The 16,461-nt window shown below is 45.6% G+C and overlaps 1 protein-coding gene and 1 long non-coding RNA gene across 2 annotated transcripts in view; one reads left to right on the forward strand and one right to left on the reverse strand.

Annotated features, from left to right (window-relative positions):
- Positions 1-16,461, reverse strand: part of EHD4 (EH domain containing 4) — an 81,060-nt gene that overhangs the window by 43,444 nt on the left and 21,155 nt on the right. The window contains exon 3 of the mRNA XM_072808641.1: positions 8,047-8,144. Coding sequence (XP_072664742.1) covers positions 8,047-8,144 — 98 coding nt within the window. The remainder of the gene's footprint in view (positions 1-8,046; positions 8,145-16,461) is intronic.
- LOC140622876 (uncharacterized) lies at positions 425-4,507 on the forward strand. The gene is made up of 3 exons (XR_012022555.1): positions 425-564; positions 2,070-2,179; positions 4,420-4,507. It is a non-coding gene; the product is annotated as an uncharacterized lncRNA (long non-coding RNA).

Consider the following 16,461-nt stretch of genomic DNA (forward strand, 5'->3'; position numbering starts at 1 on the left):
CAGAAGCGGGCAGCTCCACCTCAGCTCCTCTCATGGAGCTCAGTGTCTCATCTGTTTCCTCCCTGGCCCTCACCACTAATTACAATGATTTATTCATTCGTTTACCTGCCCGGACTCTCCTACTAGAATATGAATTCCATAAGGGCAGTGACCATGTCCAATTTTTAACCTACTGTTTGTTGACCAGATAATAAGTTTATTGAGGTGACACCTTTCTTATATAACAATTTGGTGCATCAGTGACTGGCTGGATGGCCACACTAGGCTGTAGCCACTCCAGGGTAGGGGCAGTAACTTGATCATCTTTACGCTCCCAGTTCCTAGCTTGGCACCTGGCACATAAGAAGTCAATACGCCTCAATGGAACTTGTTCCTTAATGAGATACTATCAACCCAGAGGGCAGTCTCTACTGGCATGCCTCAAGGTTTGCCCTTGGGCTCTGTTCACCCAACTTCTGGATCCAAGGGTAAAGGTCAATGGGATGCTGATGAAGCCTAGGAATGCCTTGAAGCTGGGAGGAGCCACAGGAAACAAGGAGAGGAGCTAAGAGAGCATGAACTATGGTTAGGCCCAAACCCCAAGAAACAAAACAAAACGTCAAGAAACCCTGTAGCAACCACATGATGGGGAGTTGGGGGCCACATGCCCAGTGAGCTCATGTGGCTGCAGCCTCTGGTCCTGCAGAAAAGCTGGGATGGTCCTGAGCTATATCAGTAATTGGGTGGTGACCAGAATGAGGGAAAGGATAATGCTACCACACCCACCCCCCTCTTTACTGAATTATTATTTCTATCCAAGTAAAGCCTGAACATCCTTGCTCCAGGGGTACTTGGCAGGCATTAGGAGGCCCCTCTCAGAAAGTCTTCATGAAGTTCCACGCTCACACCCACGGCCGAGACTGCACAGCCCATCTTAAGGACAGGATCCACCTGCCATCACTGTCCTGGGGAGGATGTTGCTGGCCTCCTAAGTCTCTTCAGCTCTCTGCTCTCCCCAAGCTTCTTAGAAGGGTCTTTGCTGCAGTCGAACATGGCTAACATCTTCCTTCCTTCAAGTTTTCTTGGTCTTTTAGGGGGAAGACTCCTTCCTCTTTGTGTGCATGTGTGTTTTCCTCTCTAGGCCTTGTGGTTCCCAAAGCCCAAGAGGGCAAGTCATTCTTATCAGGACACCCCTAAATGTTCTCTCTCCTTTCTTGGGCAGCCTTCAAACTCTGGCCTTTTGTCTTTCAAGTGGTTGTGCCTATGCTTCCTTGATTGTGGCTTATTTGCACCTTTTCTATTTTTCTGCAGCTTTATTAATTCCAGGTTGGAGTTGCACAGCCCTTTTCCCCAGGTCTGTCAGTTCTCATGTGGTATTATGTTTGGGCGCTTTTGCTGAGTTGGGAGACCTTTGAAACTGCCTGTTCATAGTTCCTGTCATGTCTTCAGATGCCCTTTTTTTAAAAAAAAAAAATTTTTTTTTTTAAAGATTTTAATCATTTAAGACAGAGAGAGAAAGCTCAAGCAGTGAGGAGCGGCAAAGGGAGAGGGGAAAGCTGATTTCCCACTGAGCGGGGAGCCCAACGTGGGGCTCAATCCCAGGGCCCTGAGATCATGACCAGAGCTGAAGGCAGACACTTAACCACCTGAGCCACCTAGGTGACCCGCCCTTTTTATTATTATTTTTTAAAGATTTTACTTATTTATTCATGAGAGACAAACACAGAGAGAGAGAGGCAGAGATACAAGCAGAGGGAGAAGCAGGCTCCATGCAGGGAGCCCGATACGGGACTCGGTCCAGGAACTCCAGGATCACGCCCTGGGCGGAAGGCAGGCGCTAAACCGCTGAGCCACCCAGGCATCCTATCCACCCTTTTTATTCTTGAAGGCTTTCCTCAATGTTGCTAGAAGTAAGAAGACTTAAGGATGTCAGTATATAAATGTTAAAACACAAATTGATGATTTTTGAAGCTGTGATTGTTATGTTACCTGAAGCATAGTTTGATTCCTTCTGTTGCATGCATTACTATAATTTACTGCTTTTCCTAGCAGGACATTTTCTGCTTTTTTATTTTTCTCTCTCTTCCTAGTTTCATTTATGGACTTAAAATGAGAAGGGCCTATACAATAAAGGACTTAAACATCAGAAGAAGCTGTTCTCGGATTTTTAACTGACAAGGTCCTGGTTCTGGAGGAAGAGGTATGGCTGTCAGAAAATTCAGACCACAACGACTTTTTTCTTTTGGAGTTAAATTTTTAAGAGAGAAAAATTATACTAATCTTGCTATCAAAGTGAAGTCTGTTGAAGGCTACACAAAGTCTCATCCTTTCAGGAAACCACAGGAATAATTATTCACTGCTAAAACAGTGCCTTCCACATGCTTATATGTTAAATAGGTGGACAAGTATACCAGTTGCCACATTAGAATTTTTCAGAGTTCTCCTAGTCAGACCAGCGCATTATGATTAGAGCCAGAGGCCAGAGATTCATTCATACTAGGAGTTGGGAACATATTTGTGTTAATGCCGGAGTCCAGAAATAATGGTCCAGACCCAGATAATGGTTAGGATCAGCATGAATAAACAGTATTTTAGGAAGTAAACAGGCCACGAACCAGAATAATAAAAGAGCAGGAATGAAAATAAGGGTGTGCAGGTAAATGTGCTCTGTTTTCTCATCATAGAAAGTAAAAAACCTGGATGCTGTCATCAGGGGCAAAGGATTAAGAGTGAACCAACTCACATTTAGAAAGTATGAGAAGAGGTAACTTCTGCACCACACCCAGAGTTCAGCCTGTCAGCATGGGACAATGCAGATGGCAGGTGGGGTGGTGGAGCATTGTGCTGCCTTGCTGGGGGGTCGAATGGGGAAGGAGGGACTTGAACTGGGGAGCTGGCCTCACATCATCATTGACACCCCCCAGGCACCTCTCAAGAAAATAATTTTTTTTAATTTTTATTTATTTATGATAGTCACAGAGAGAGAGAGAGAGAGAGAGAGAGAGAGAGGCAGAGACACAGGCAGAGGGAGAAGCAGGCTCCATGCACTGGGAGCCCGACGTGGGACTCGATCCCGGGTCCCCAGGATCGCGCCCTGGGCCAAAGGCAGGCGCCAAACCGCTGCGCCACCCAGGGATCCCTCAAGAAAATAATTTAGAAAATCTTAAGAATCCAAACATTCTTTTATTGGCTACAATAATTAGGAAGCTATTTTGTTTGTTAGCTATTTTTTTTTGCTAGCTCTTTATTTTAGTAATAAAATTACTTGATTAGAATAAAATTATTATTATAAATATTTAGAACATTTTTATCCATGCTTGATATTTTTTATGTCAGCCACGAAACCTACAGTTTTGTAACTAAGCTCAATCCTTTGTTCCTAAAGATTTTTTGCTAACTATAACTTAACTAAAGAACATCTGAAGGGTACTGGGTTTCCATATGGAATATACTAAAAATTATTCCAAAATCAATCACCTTGGTGGGTTTTATTTATAGAGCTCCCAAGTAAATTTAGGTAATACTCTCCCCAGATGCTCTATGTATTCTTTTCTTGTTTCACTGTGAAGCAGAGCAGAGAGACAAGGGGTCCAGTGATCTGACTTCTAGGGGCAATGTTAAGAGTCTGCTGAGAAAAATTACCTATCCTAATTGGTAAAGGTCACTTCTTTCTTTCTTTTCTTTTTAATCCCCATCACCTATTTCACCCATCCCCCCACTCCTTCCCCTCTAGTAACCATCAGTTTGTTCTCTATAATTAAGAGTCTTTTTCTTGGTTTCTCTCTTTTTATTTTCTTTGTGTTTTGTTTCTTAAATTCCGCATATAAAGGGATCATATGGTTTATATTTCTCTGACTTATTTTGCTTAGCATTAATTATACTCTCTAGCTCCATCCATGTTGTTGTAAATGTCAAGATTTCATTCTTTATTGTGGCTGAATAATATTCCATCGCATATATACACCACATCTTCTTTATTCATTCATTTATCGATGGACACGTGGGCTGCTTCCATAATTTGGCTATTGTACATAATGCTGCTATAAACATAGGGGTATATATGTCCCTTTGAATTAGTGTTTTTGTATTTTTTGGGTAGATACCCAGTGGTGCAATTAATTACTGGATTGTAAGGTAGCTTCCTTTTTAATTCTCTGAGGACCCTCCATACAGTCTTCCACAATGGCTGCACCAGTTTGCATTCCCACCAACATGCTACAGGTCTCCTTTTTCTCCACATCCTCACCAACACTTGTTTGGTAAATGTGCTTCCAACATAAGAGTGGGTCTGCCATGTTTTCCCTCAAACCCGACACCATAAACTATGAACTATTATTTAGAAATGTCAAGTTTCTTTCCATTCCCTATGACTTTGGCCTAGAGAAGAGCCATGACTGAACACTATGTCTTCCTTGTAATCACACTTACCTCTCTCCTCAGCACCAGATGAAAAGGAACCAGGCTTATGATGTCATGAGAGAGAGGGATGTGTCAGGAAGAATGGAGCCATGGGGGAGGTAAGATAATGGTACTGAACCCCATATTCAGAGTCCCCATTTTTGCTCTCACCGCTAAGGCATCAGGATTCCTTCTTGGAACTACACCCTCACTGACCATCTGGTCCTCAGAGCTCTGGACACCTGGGCAATGCCCTAGGGGTGCTTGGGGGATGTCAGTGATGGTGTGAGGCCAGCTCCCCAGTTCAAGTCCCTCCTTCCCCATTAGATCCCTAGCAAGAGAGCACAAAGCTCCACGATCCCACTGTCACCTCCCTGTCCCATGCTAATGGGCCAAGGCCTGAGTGTGTGTTGTAGTCATCAGGTCTTCCTGGGGTGTTCAGCAGTCGCCAACCCCTCACCACCTCCTCCTGCAGCTGCACTGCCTGCCTGTACAGCACTCGTCCTCAGAATCTATTCTCCAGAAGTGGCACCCTGTCAATAGTGTTTACTCTGTCAAGCTCAGTCACTCATCTGCCTAGCAGGTGGGGAAAGAGCTCTCATGGTCGTTGGAAGGCTCTGCTTTCCCAGGGGAGTGAGGGCAAGTGGGGTTTACTTGCCAGGGCTGAGCTACTGTCAGTGCATGAGTATAACAGGTTTAACACAGATGGCAAATCCCAAGTGATTAGCACAGTGTAGACATATAACAAGGACTCAATATATGGTGGCTGTTCTTATACTGCTATTGCGGATACACACCTAAAAAGACTCTGCAGATGTGTAAGAGGAATCTCCCTGAGGAGATTCTGCTTCTTGAGGGCTAATCCATCGGCTGCAGCAAGGGACAAGGAAAGGCACAGCAGCTGGCATCTTTTCTCTCTTTCATAGACAGAACACCCATAAGGAAGTCAGAGTCCTACTAATAAAGTCAGTGGCAGATGTTTCAAATGCTTAGCGGGGTCACAATTCGTACCTACTCCCTCATCCAGTGTTGACCTAAGGGCCTGGTGAAGGTGGTGCTGTAATTTATGAAGCTGGAAGGAGGAAGCAGGGTGAGGATGAGTGGGAGCACAGCACTGTTTGCAACAGTTTAAGCAGAAGCAGCTTTAAAATTGTATAGACTCTTTGGAGTTAACGTGCTGAAACTGACAGCTAAGTGACTCCAGCCACCAATTGTCCCAAACACAGCTTGGTACTGAAGCCTGGGAACATCAGCCCCGGTGCAGAGCGCCATCACCATTTGCAGCTCTAGGTCCTTCCCCACCAGCTGCTCTAGCTGTCAGGGTGGCAGGCACCGACTCCTTGGCACCATGTGTACTATTTCTGTGCAGAGGATGTGAGTAAGTACATGCCCTAGTAAGTCGGACCAGGATATGAGTCAGATTACTATATAGTGTTAAAAAGAACTGGTCTTCAAAGCATCCTGAAAGCAGCATGCTATGCGACACTACTATAAAGGAGCTACAGTTTGAAAGACTTCTAATTACTAGGCAAAGGAGAAGCCCTGAAGACCATGAATGATTAGAATCGGCCAACTGGTAGCAGCAATAAAACATGGAGAGCTTAGAAAAGCTGTGGGGAGTGGGGTTGCTTTATTTTCCTTTTAAAACAAAACATTTTTTTCTGCAGAGCAACTTTTATGGGGCCAGATGAGTGGTCCTAAACTGGCTCTGAAAAAAATCTATTGGCAATGAGGCGTAAAGATACAAAAATGATGTCTATTTGTAGCACTCTTTGTAACAGTAAAAAATTACTCACCATCACAATTTCCACAAATTAGTTAAATAAACTATGTTAGGTCCCTTTGATGGAAACTAAGCACCTATTAAGAGGAATAAAGTAATTTGAAAATACCAGCAAGGAATGATGTCTGTGACAGACCACTATGGCAAAAAAAATTAAGTTGTAGAAAATGTGTCAGGAAATTGCATTTCTGTTAAAAATGGTATGTTTGTACACGCACAGGAAAAAGTCTCTAAAGAGCTGGAGAACACCGTTAACAATTGTTAATTGTGACAGAGAGATTTTGTACACCCCTAGTCATTGCTTGGATCTTTTACAACAAACATTATTTTTATAACTGAAACTAAATCTAACATATATTTATGAGAGAAGAAGAGTATTATGCTTTTTTCTATAAGCAATGTTCTCGGAGGCCTTAGGGTTGCCTAATGGTCCAGAGTCCCTGACTGAATAGGCGAAGGCACAGGCAGGATTCAGCTCTCCACGAATCTGAGTCCACGGAGGCTGCAAAGTCAGCATTCCTGAAATGCCATGAGAAAGGAGGGCCTATAGGCCTTGGCCTTTCTTTACCCATCTTAGGACCTTGCTTTCTAGCTCCTGGGAGTGTCCCCAAGGCCTATGTAGCTGCACTTCTGCTCCATGGGTGCCAGGGGAGTTCACCATCTGGCCAGAACCAGAGGCCATGACCCCAGACACATCCCTGCTCAACCTTGGTACTTCTAGACACAGTTCTATGGACTTGCTATCCAAGGGGTCGTGAAGACTTATCAGGGACAAGTGACAGCAGCAATTCATCTGCTCCATCTTCTCCCTCCCAGCAGAGCCTCAAAGGACCGTCTTTTGTTTCAAGGGTCAGGGGAATCTGACCTGCCTCTGTGACTGCAGGAATCCACCCTAGTGTCCTCCCAGTCAGGCATCCTCACTCTGAATAAGCTGTGCCCTCCAGGCCACCCAATGGCCCCTTCACCAGGGTGGGCGGAGGAGACAGCAGGCTCATCTGCTTAACCATGGCTTACAGGTCTAGATATTGTTTATGGCTCAGCCTCATTTTCTGAAGGTCAAAGAAGCCCAGATGTCACTTTTCAAGCATTTTCTATTCTCCACAGATCTCTGAACGCCTTCTAGTCTCTCCTTCCCCACTGCAGGGCCTCCCTCAGGTAATTCCTACTCATATGCTAGGTCTTGGCTCAGATGTCACTTCCACTGGGGAGTCTTTCCCAACATCCCAGGGCCAGGCTAGTTCCCCTTTCCACCCTAACACATGCTCCATCTCAGTTCTCACTTTCTATCTCCCTGTGATCACTGGCTTGGTGTCTGTCTTCCCCATTAGAACATGAGCTCCATGAGGGCAGAAAGTAGGCCTGTTTTTGCTGCATCCCCAGCATACGACACAGTGTCTGGCACCACAACAAAGGTTGATGCATAAGAGTGCTGCAGAGGCCCCGGTGTGGGACAGTGGGATGTGTGCTGACGGGGGAGGGGGGAAGAGTGGGAGGCAGGGCTTCTCTCCTTTGCAGTGACTACTCATCTCCTTTATTTTTTGTCATACGTGTCCAAGGGAATGGTTAGTAGCGACATGTATGTCACCTCTTAAACTCACAAGAATTATATGAGGTGGGTACTAGTGGCAGATGGCAGCGTTTAAAGGGACTAAGAGATTTTAGCTAACACTCCAGAAGTTTCTCAGTTGAAATGCAGAACCTCTGATGCTATTTATGCCTCCCGATTGTTTTTCGGGGCCCCTCCAGTTCTGGACCCCCAGGCTGTCCAGGGCCGCTGAAGGCATCCTGGGTGGTGGACAGAATCTCCTAGAAACAGAAATCCTCTGCTGCCTGACAGTGAGCCTCAGCAGCCCCGGAGTAGGGGTGGGCCTGGGGTGGGCACTGACCTCGGCTGATGCGCTGCTTCTCCCCAGACAGGATTCCAGGGCTGTCGATGATGCTGATGCTCTTCAAGACCTGATTGGGCAGCTGGGAGCACATGAATCTGGAAAAAAAGGGATCAAAGGCGGGATCAGGAACTACACATCTCCAAGCTCTGAGGAGCTCCCTGGCCTCTCAAGGTTATTGACGTTGTCTGTAAAGTGGGGGGTTGCAGGGGATTTACAGCACCTCCACTGGTGCCATGGGGATTAGATGCTGGACCATGGGGCAGGTATGGGAAGGTACCTTGGCACCTGCCTGCTACCTGCCACCAGATCCTTACCCATTAATTTTGATTTTAGCTGATATTTACTGAACACTTAGATATATTTCTTAGAAATTTGATTTATTTATTTGAGGGAGAGAGCAGAGGGAGAGAGAACACACGAGTGCAGAGGAGGGGCAGAGGGAGGAGAGAAGCAGACTCCCCACCAGAGTAGGGAGCCCGATGCCAGATTCAATCCCAAGACCCTGGGACCACGACCTGAGCCGAAATCAGATGCTTAACCAACTACGCCACCCAGGCACCCCTGAATACTTAGATATTTTACAAACATCATTGCATTTGTTCCTCATAGTAACTAATCCCTTGAGGAAGAAATTCCTATTAATGTCAGAGAAGTAACTTACTCAGCATCACTCAGAGCTGGGCCTTAAACCCAGGCCAGCCCAACCCAAAGCCCATCCCTTGCCTACCCATTCCCTATACTGCTCCTTGGCCAAGCATCCTGGGCTTCTTCTCCCAGGGAATACTATGCCTCCTTCAGGGTCACTGCCCCACTGTGCTGGAGTATCTTTTTTTTTTTTTTTTTAAAGATTTTATTTATTCATGAGAGACACACAGAGAGAGACAGAGGCAGAGAGACAGGCAAGGGAGAAGCAGGCTCCATGCAGGAAGCCTGATGTGGTATTGATCCTGAGACTCCAGGGTCACACCCTAGGCTGAAGGCAGGCACTAAACCGCTGAGCCACCCAGGGATGCCTGTGCTGGAGTATCCTAAGCTCCCTGTCTGGTCGTGTTGCCCACTCCCTGGTGTGATGGTGGAAATACCAGGGCCTGTTTTCACTGATGCCGTGGGGACTCAGCATCTAGTTTGCTGCCCATGTGGTTTCAGACCCAGCACAGGGCAAGCACCTGTGAGAAATACCCCAAATCCTCCAAGTGCCTCAGAATCCGAGGTGTACCCTAAAAGTGGACAAAGTAGCAGGGGCAGGGGAGAGTCCTGGCTGGGCATCTCAAGCCTCCCTCCTTGGCCCTCACTTCCCTGATACCATTTCTTCCTTCTCATCCTGATCCCCCTGCTTTCAGCTGTCCTGGCATCAGCCTCACGGAAGCAGCGTGAAATGGGAGGAAAATTTGACCTGTGGGTCAGCAGACTGGGTTCAGGTTCAGCTCGACCTTTGCCAATAATCTGCTGTGGGACCCTGGACAAGGGCTTCCCAACTTTGGGCCTGTGTCCTTATGTATAAATGGAGACACTTGGATGGGGACAAGTAAGGTCTTTTTTTTAGCTTTAATGGTAAGTAACTCTAGAGTAGCAGAGGGAAACACTTTGATACTTTCACTCAGGCAGCAGACCCCAAGGTGGATCCCTGGTAGGCACTGTGTCTGTTTTAAGGCGAAAACTATAGAGTGTCTCTCCTCTTCTCTATTGTAAATGGCTAACTTCTGTATTGGTGTGGGCAGAAAGCTGGAAAACTCTCAGCAAAAGCTCAATTCTTCCATTCAGTGGAACTGGTGGGATCACTCAGAAAGTAAATATGCTGGGAATGCAAGACAGGGAGGCGATGCCAGCCCTCACAGTACACATGTGGATGGCATAGCCCCACGGGCAGGGTAGGGGCTTGGCCGCACGGCCAGGGGTGGGCAGTCCTGAGAAAGAGATACAATTACTGACATTTCAAAATAGCCATCTTTGAAGTGCTCAGGACAAGTTTCCCACACATTCTTTCCTATATTTTCAAGTCAGCCCAAGGAGATGTAGGAAAAGATATTATGATCATTTTGCTGCTGGAAAAGATGAAGCACAGAGTAGTTATGACATCTTGAGGTCACACCATTAATGCATGGCTGGCCAAAGACCACAATCTAGAATTTCTGATGTCAGCTGAGTAGAACTCAATCCATAAAGTTAAAAATCTCACCATGTTAAAAATAAAGGGACAAGCTAATTTAAGAGAACTACTTTTTTTTTTTTTTTTAAGAGAACTACTTATTTCTGATTTTCTCTCACCCCTCATGCACCCTCCAGACCTTTAAATAAACCCCACTGCTCAATGTTGGGAGAGCAGATCTGTGAGAATAAAGTACACAGAGATCACTAAGCATTCATTCTTTGTAAGTTCACAGAGAAACAAACCACCCCATTCAACGCTCTAGAACTGAGCGAGGAACAGAGTTCTGAGTGCATCTGTGGTAGACTGCGTTTCTTGTCAGTGATGATTCTGTCTCTTATTCCAGTCCCATCCTTTTTATTGGATGGCTTGAGACATTCGGCAATGCTGAAAAATTGCACATGGGTGAAACTATTCACCCTAAGCTATTCCTGAGAGAGACTGACCTGTCTCCAAAACCACAAGCTCACACTCAATATCAATTTTTCCAAAACACAAAACTTTGGATTCTAGTGTGGAGTTAACAGAGGGATTCAAAATATATAAATTGTCCACTCCCTCTCTGCAGAGTGACAAACTTCCAACAACTCCCATGCCTTCTGACACAACAGCAGAGGTGAAATCTGTGAGCCACAAAACAAGATGCGGTGAATGTGGTGACAACCACATTCCCACACAGTAGACAAGGGATCACCTGAGGGGCCCACAAGGATAACTGCAGAAAAAGGGAGGAGGGGGAGAAGGAGGGAAGGAGAAGGCACAGGAGGTGGGGGACGGTGGGGAGAGAAGGAGAGAGCTCTCCAGGTGCACCCTGGGATGGGGTGGTTGGCTTGCATGTCCAAAACCTGGCTACATTCCATGAAGGAAAGCAAGAAAGCCTGTGAGGTAGGGGAGTGAGGGCGTGCAGGGGTGGAGGGAGGGGTGCAGCAGGGGAGCACAGAGCACAGGTCAGCTTTCAGACCCCTGCGTGGGGGCAGGCCTCATACAGGAGGAGTCAGGCCCACATGGATGTTTTCTTAAATAATTATATTGTAATCAGAAAAACACCCTAATGCAATGCTGTTACAGCAAACCTATCTTATTGTTAGGCTCCAAGACAGGAAGGTGAAAGGCAAGGTTATTTATTGGGTATAGTACAGTCAGCCCTAGGTCAGGCTTTTCTTGCTTATGTTTGCGTGCTGAAATGTCTCCAAGCACAGGTTTGCTGTGCCAAGATGGACTTCCTCCTCCTTTTTAGAGTGACTAACATAAAAGTGTACCTGTGCCTTGCCCTCTACATTTCCCATGAAAATCACAGACATGTGTCCGTTAAGCCCAGGAGCCTCACAGAAGCTGTTACGAAGCATCTTCTCGCCCAGGGCTGACCTGATGCATCTCATTGTCTGATAAAAGAAGCGGAAGAAGGACGCCAACTCTGCACTTCACCCCCCTCCCCTGCCACCCCCACACCCAAAGAAGGCTCAGGGGTAGCAGAAAGGGGGCTGGGTGAAGGAATAGTCTGGGTTGTAAGGTCTTGCTACATAGTAAAACAAGGAGGCGAGAAGATTAGGGATTTTAAAATTGCCTCTAAATGCTAACATTCCAATTTGATGACCAACATTCTGAAAGAACCAGGTGGTACTTTAACGCTGTTTGATTTTAACAATGTAGTGATATTTGGTAGTTACGGCAATAATAAAATGGCACAAACATTTACTGCCCAATTACTATATGTCTTAACACATATAGTAAAGATTTTTTTTTTTTAAGGATTTTATTTATCTATTCATGAGAGGCAGAGACTGACAGAGAAGCAGGCTCCCTGTGGGGAGCCCAATGCGGAACTCAATCCCAGGACCCCCAGGACCACAACCTGAGTCTGAGCCGAAGGCAGACACTCAACCACTGAGCCATCCAGGCATCCCTAAACAGTTTTTGTATACATTTTAAATCACTTAATCCTCATCAAAATCTGAAAGGTAGGGGATGTGTGCTGCCGTTTACACAGGAGGAGACCAGGGCACAGAGGGGCACATGCCATAACTTGCCAAGTCACGTGGCTGGTAAGTGATGGAGCTGGGATGCTAACCCAGCAGTTTGGACTTGGGCCTGGGGTTTTTGACTACTAGGCTGCTACCACCACTTAGTGCATTTGAACCACTACTGTGTACCTTGTCACAGACGGCAACATCCCAAAACAAGGGAGTGATGTGCCACAGCCCTGGAACTCCCCACCAGAGGCTCCCTCGTGACTTGTTCCAGCCTACTACTGGAGGGTAGAGGTGCCAGAAGGCAGAAGACCTCGCTTACTAACTCTGCAAGCTCTAGGTATCTGAGCAATTCTAGCAGCCCGAGAACTCCCACGGTGTCATCTGGTTCAGATAACAGCGGATGCCTACGGTGGACAGAGTATGGTGCAGTTTCAAAGCACCTCCTTCAACCCTAACTCATATGCTGATTAGAGGGAGACCAGAGAGATGACATGACTTCCTAAGATGCCATCATAAATAGCACACGATATGCAAAAAGCCTCTGACAACCAACCCACGATAATAATTATTACATGGTCCTGCCACAAACGGCTGATCTAACCTTCACGGCCCAGGAGAAATTTAATTTCACATCCAGCATATAAAAAAGGCCACAGTTACCTGCTTAGATGGAATCTTACAGAATTACCACTTTTACAAGTAAAGGATGGCTGAATATTGGCAATTTCATGGCGTGCAACCTAAACATGTACTTTTCAAGCCTCTCTTTCCTGACTGCCAGAGTGGGGAACAGCAGTGCACCCAGTGCTGGGAAAGTCTGCCTGAATCCAGGGAGCACAGCTGGTTTTCTGGAATGTTAGGACCAGGACCGTACGTACAGGCGGCTGCCAGGGAGGAACAATGGTTAATGACTTGGCAGCCACCACAAATCCTGAGGTTAGACTAATGGGAAGAGCTTCAATACGTTTATGATGGATAAGCACACCACAAAATGGACAAATCAACAAACAATACCAGTTCATCACTCAGATTAAAAAGAAAACAACAAATTTGCTGGTGATTCTTGGCAGAAGCCTCTTTTCCTTAATCTATGCATCTAAATTAGCTGATGAAGCCGGTATGTGTCCAGACTGATGCTGTATACTTGTAGTAAGTCAGTTAGAAAAATATTCCCTATGGTACTAAGTGACTATAATATTCATATTTAAAAAGCCTATTATTAAAGCTTCATTTACTTACAGAGAGGTGACGAACAGAATAGAAGTCACAAAATGCACATATGTATTCTATTATGGCTAAATCATCACACCAACATGAGAATGGGTTTGTATTTTATCATCACTATTCTCAGGCCTGGCTAAAATGACAGGTGCACTGGAAGCAGCATTTAGATTCCTTTAGCTTGAAAGAAAGTTTCCAAATTTCAATCCCTGGGGCTACTGATTAAAGTTTTTTTGTTTGTTTGTTTGTTTGTTTTTTCAAAAGTAAACAGAGGCAATGAGGAAATGCTATTAAGAATTTCTTCTGTGGATGACTATGATTTAAAATTAAAATAGATCCTAAACTAAACACAATGCCTGCAGCTATCTGGATTAAAAACAAAACAAACAAACAAACAAACAAAAAGACTACCATGTTTAGAAAAGGAAATTGAGGGGCAGCCTGGGTGGCTCAGCGGTTTAGCGCTGCCTTCAGCCCAGAGCCTGATCCTGGAGACCCAGGATCCAGTCCCACATGTTGGGCTCCCTGCATGGAGCCTGCTTCTCCCTCCGCCTGTGTCTCTGCCTCTCTTTCTCTCTGTGTGTGTATCTCTCATGAATGAATAAATAAAATCTTAAAAAAAAAAAAAAAAAGATTGAGGGAAAAACATAACATCCAGTTCAAAACCAGGGGGTAAAGGGAGTGGAAATGTCAGAGTCAATCCTGACACTGCTGGAACTGACCAAGATGCAGAGCCTCCCAGGCCACATGCCCTCGGGTCCTGCTGGTCATCCATCTCCTCCTGGGGGAGTTAGAACTGTCTCCTGGTAACAGACTGGAGCCTCAGTAACCACATTCCCAAGACGAGCCCGACTGCGAATTCCTCTCCAAAGCAAGGTAGCATGGTGGAGTTTCGGAATGGAATGGAATGGAACTAAAGTTATTTCCATAGAACTCTTTTTGTTCTAGACTCAACTCCTCTGATTGTTCAAGTGTGGAATGTCCATAATCTGGAGCTGCCTTTTTGGGAATTTGCCTTCTTTTCTCAGAACAGCACCATAGAGCCTCTGTTACTTTCTCAGCAACCAGCCTTACGTGTTAAAACTCAGGCTGCACTGGTTTGCTTAATGCTTATAGGCTGACACCCATCAGGTGTCACCTGGTACCACCTCATGAAGTAGTAACCACTTTTAAAGACGTCCCTGGGGGCAGGGCCTCAAGCCAATGCTCCATAATGAGAAGGCCAGGGTAATAAGCCAGACCTATCCCAAGGGTGACTGGTGGTTGCTCGGTGGGTGGGGAGGAGAAAGTTCTTCCCTGCAGACAATCAATCCCCATTCCTCTAAGTATTCTATTTTGAAGTATGCTATGTAAAGAGGAGTTTGCCTGGCATTAGAGCTAGCTCACCTGGTGTTCCCATAGGGACATTATAATTACATACACATGTTTGAGTGCCCTACACTAATTGACTTTTTTCTTACCCAAGCAGTGGGTGAAACAAGAGCACTGTTGTATGGATATGACTTTAGACATGCTGTTTATTCTTAAGTGCGATGAGGTGTGTCCCTCACAAATACATGGCCACCAGCAGGACTGGAACAGAAACTCTTCTCTGAGACTGCTTCATGAGGTACGAGGTGGTGGACAGAAGGGAAGAGGAAGCTGAATTTTAATATTGTCTTGGCCTTTTCATGGGTAAATCATTTTACTTTGCTCTCAGCTTTCTCATCTGTAAAATGGCCATAGTAACACTGTCTTATTAACCCAGAAAAAGTAGTGTATGTGAACATTTTAATCTATTAACTAGGAACATAATCATACTCATTGTTCAGGGGCCTTATTAAGGACAGCCTGCAAAGTTAGATCGGGGACAGTAGGAGCGATCCTCAGTCCAAGTGTCATTCATGCCATTGGGCAGTACATTGGGCACTAGTAGGGACTGTGAGCCAGATGGCCTGAGTTCCTAAACCAGCACTGCCACTTCTCAGCTGAGTGGCTCTGTGGAAGTCAAATGAACTTCTATGCATCAACTCCTCCTGTCTATGTGGAGGATAATAGTAGCATGTAGGTCACAGAGACTTGATGAGGATTTAGAGCTAATATACAAGTAAAGTCAAGAACTGTATCTGACACACAGTAAAGGCTATACTAATATTTGCTAACATTTTTCTATGTATTCTCAACTTAATTAACACTTGATTACATAATACACGGATGACTTTCAGCAAGTTTTAAATCTCAGCTAATGGGGCAGCCCGGGCGGCTCAGCGGTTTAGCGCCACCTTCGGCCCCGGGGTGTGATCCTGGAGACCCGGGATCGAGTCCCACGTCGGGCTCCCTGTGTGGAGCCTGCTTCTCCCTCTTCCTGTGTCTCTGCCTCTCTTTCTGTGTTTCTCATGAATAAATAAATAAAATCTTTAAAAAAACAATCTCAGGGATCCCTGGGTGGCGCAGCGGTTTTGCGCCTGCCTTTGGCCCAGGGCGCGATCCTGGAGACCGGGGATCGAATCCCACATCGGGCTCCCGGTGCATGGAGCCTGCTTCTCCCTCGGCCTGTGTCTCTGCCTCTCTCTCTCTCTCTGTGACTATCATAAATAAATAAAAATTGAAAAAAAATATTTAAAATAAAATAAAATAAAATAAATAAATAAAAAAATCTCAGATAATGAAACTTGCCGTTCAAAATTTCCATACTCCTCTGCTGTATGTTTGGCATTTGAAAAGAAGATTTGTCAGGAAAGCAAATCATCTGTTCAAAAGAAGCCGATAGCCATTCTTCCTGGGATTCCCCTTATGAATATGGACTTCACAAAATAGGAATTTGAAAAAAGTGGCAGCTTATTTATTTTTTAAGCCTTTGTCGGGCAAAAAGAAAGACAAAAAGGCAGTGGTAATGAAACCATGGGATTTCCAGGCAGTCTTTCATGGAGAAGGACCTTGTGCCCTGCACTTTTCCAGGCCTCCGGAACCTTCCAGGGCCCATCTTGGGACAGGAAGCCTGGCTGTTTGCCTGCTCCATGACCAGGTCTCCCCAAGAGGCCTTGATGGGGGAATTTCTTGTTCCACTGCCCTTCAAGTGCCTCAGGAGACCTTCTG

Source organism: Canis lupus, chromosome 32 (assembly GCF_048164855.1).
Source record: "Canis lupus baileyi chromosome 32, mCanLup2.hap1, whole genome shotgun sequence".
Taxonomy (NCBI): domain Eukaryota; kingdom Metazoa; phylum Chordata; class Mammalia; order Carnivora; family Canidae; genus Canis; species Canis lupus.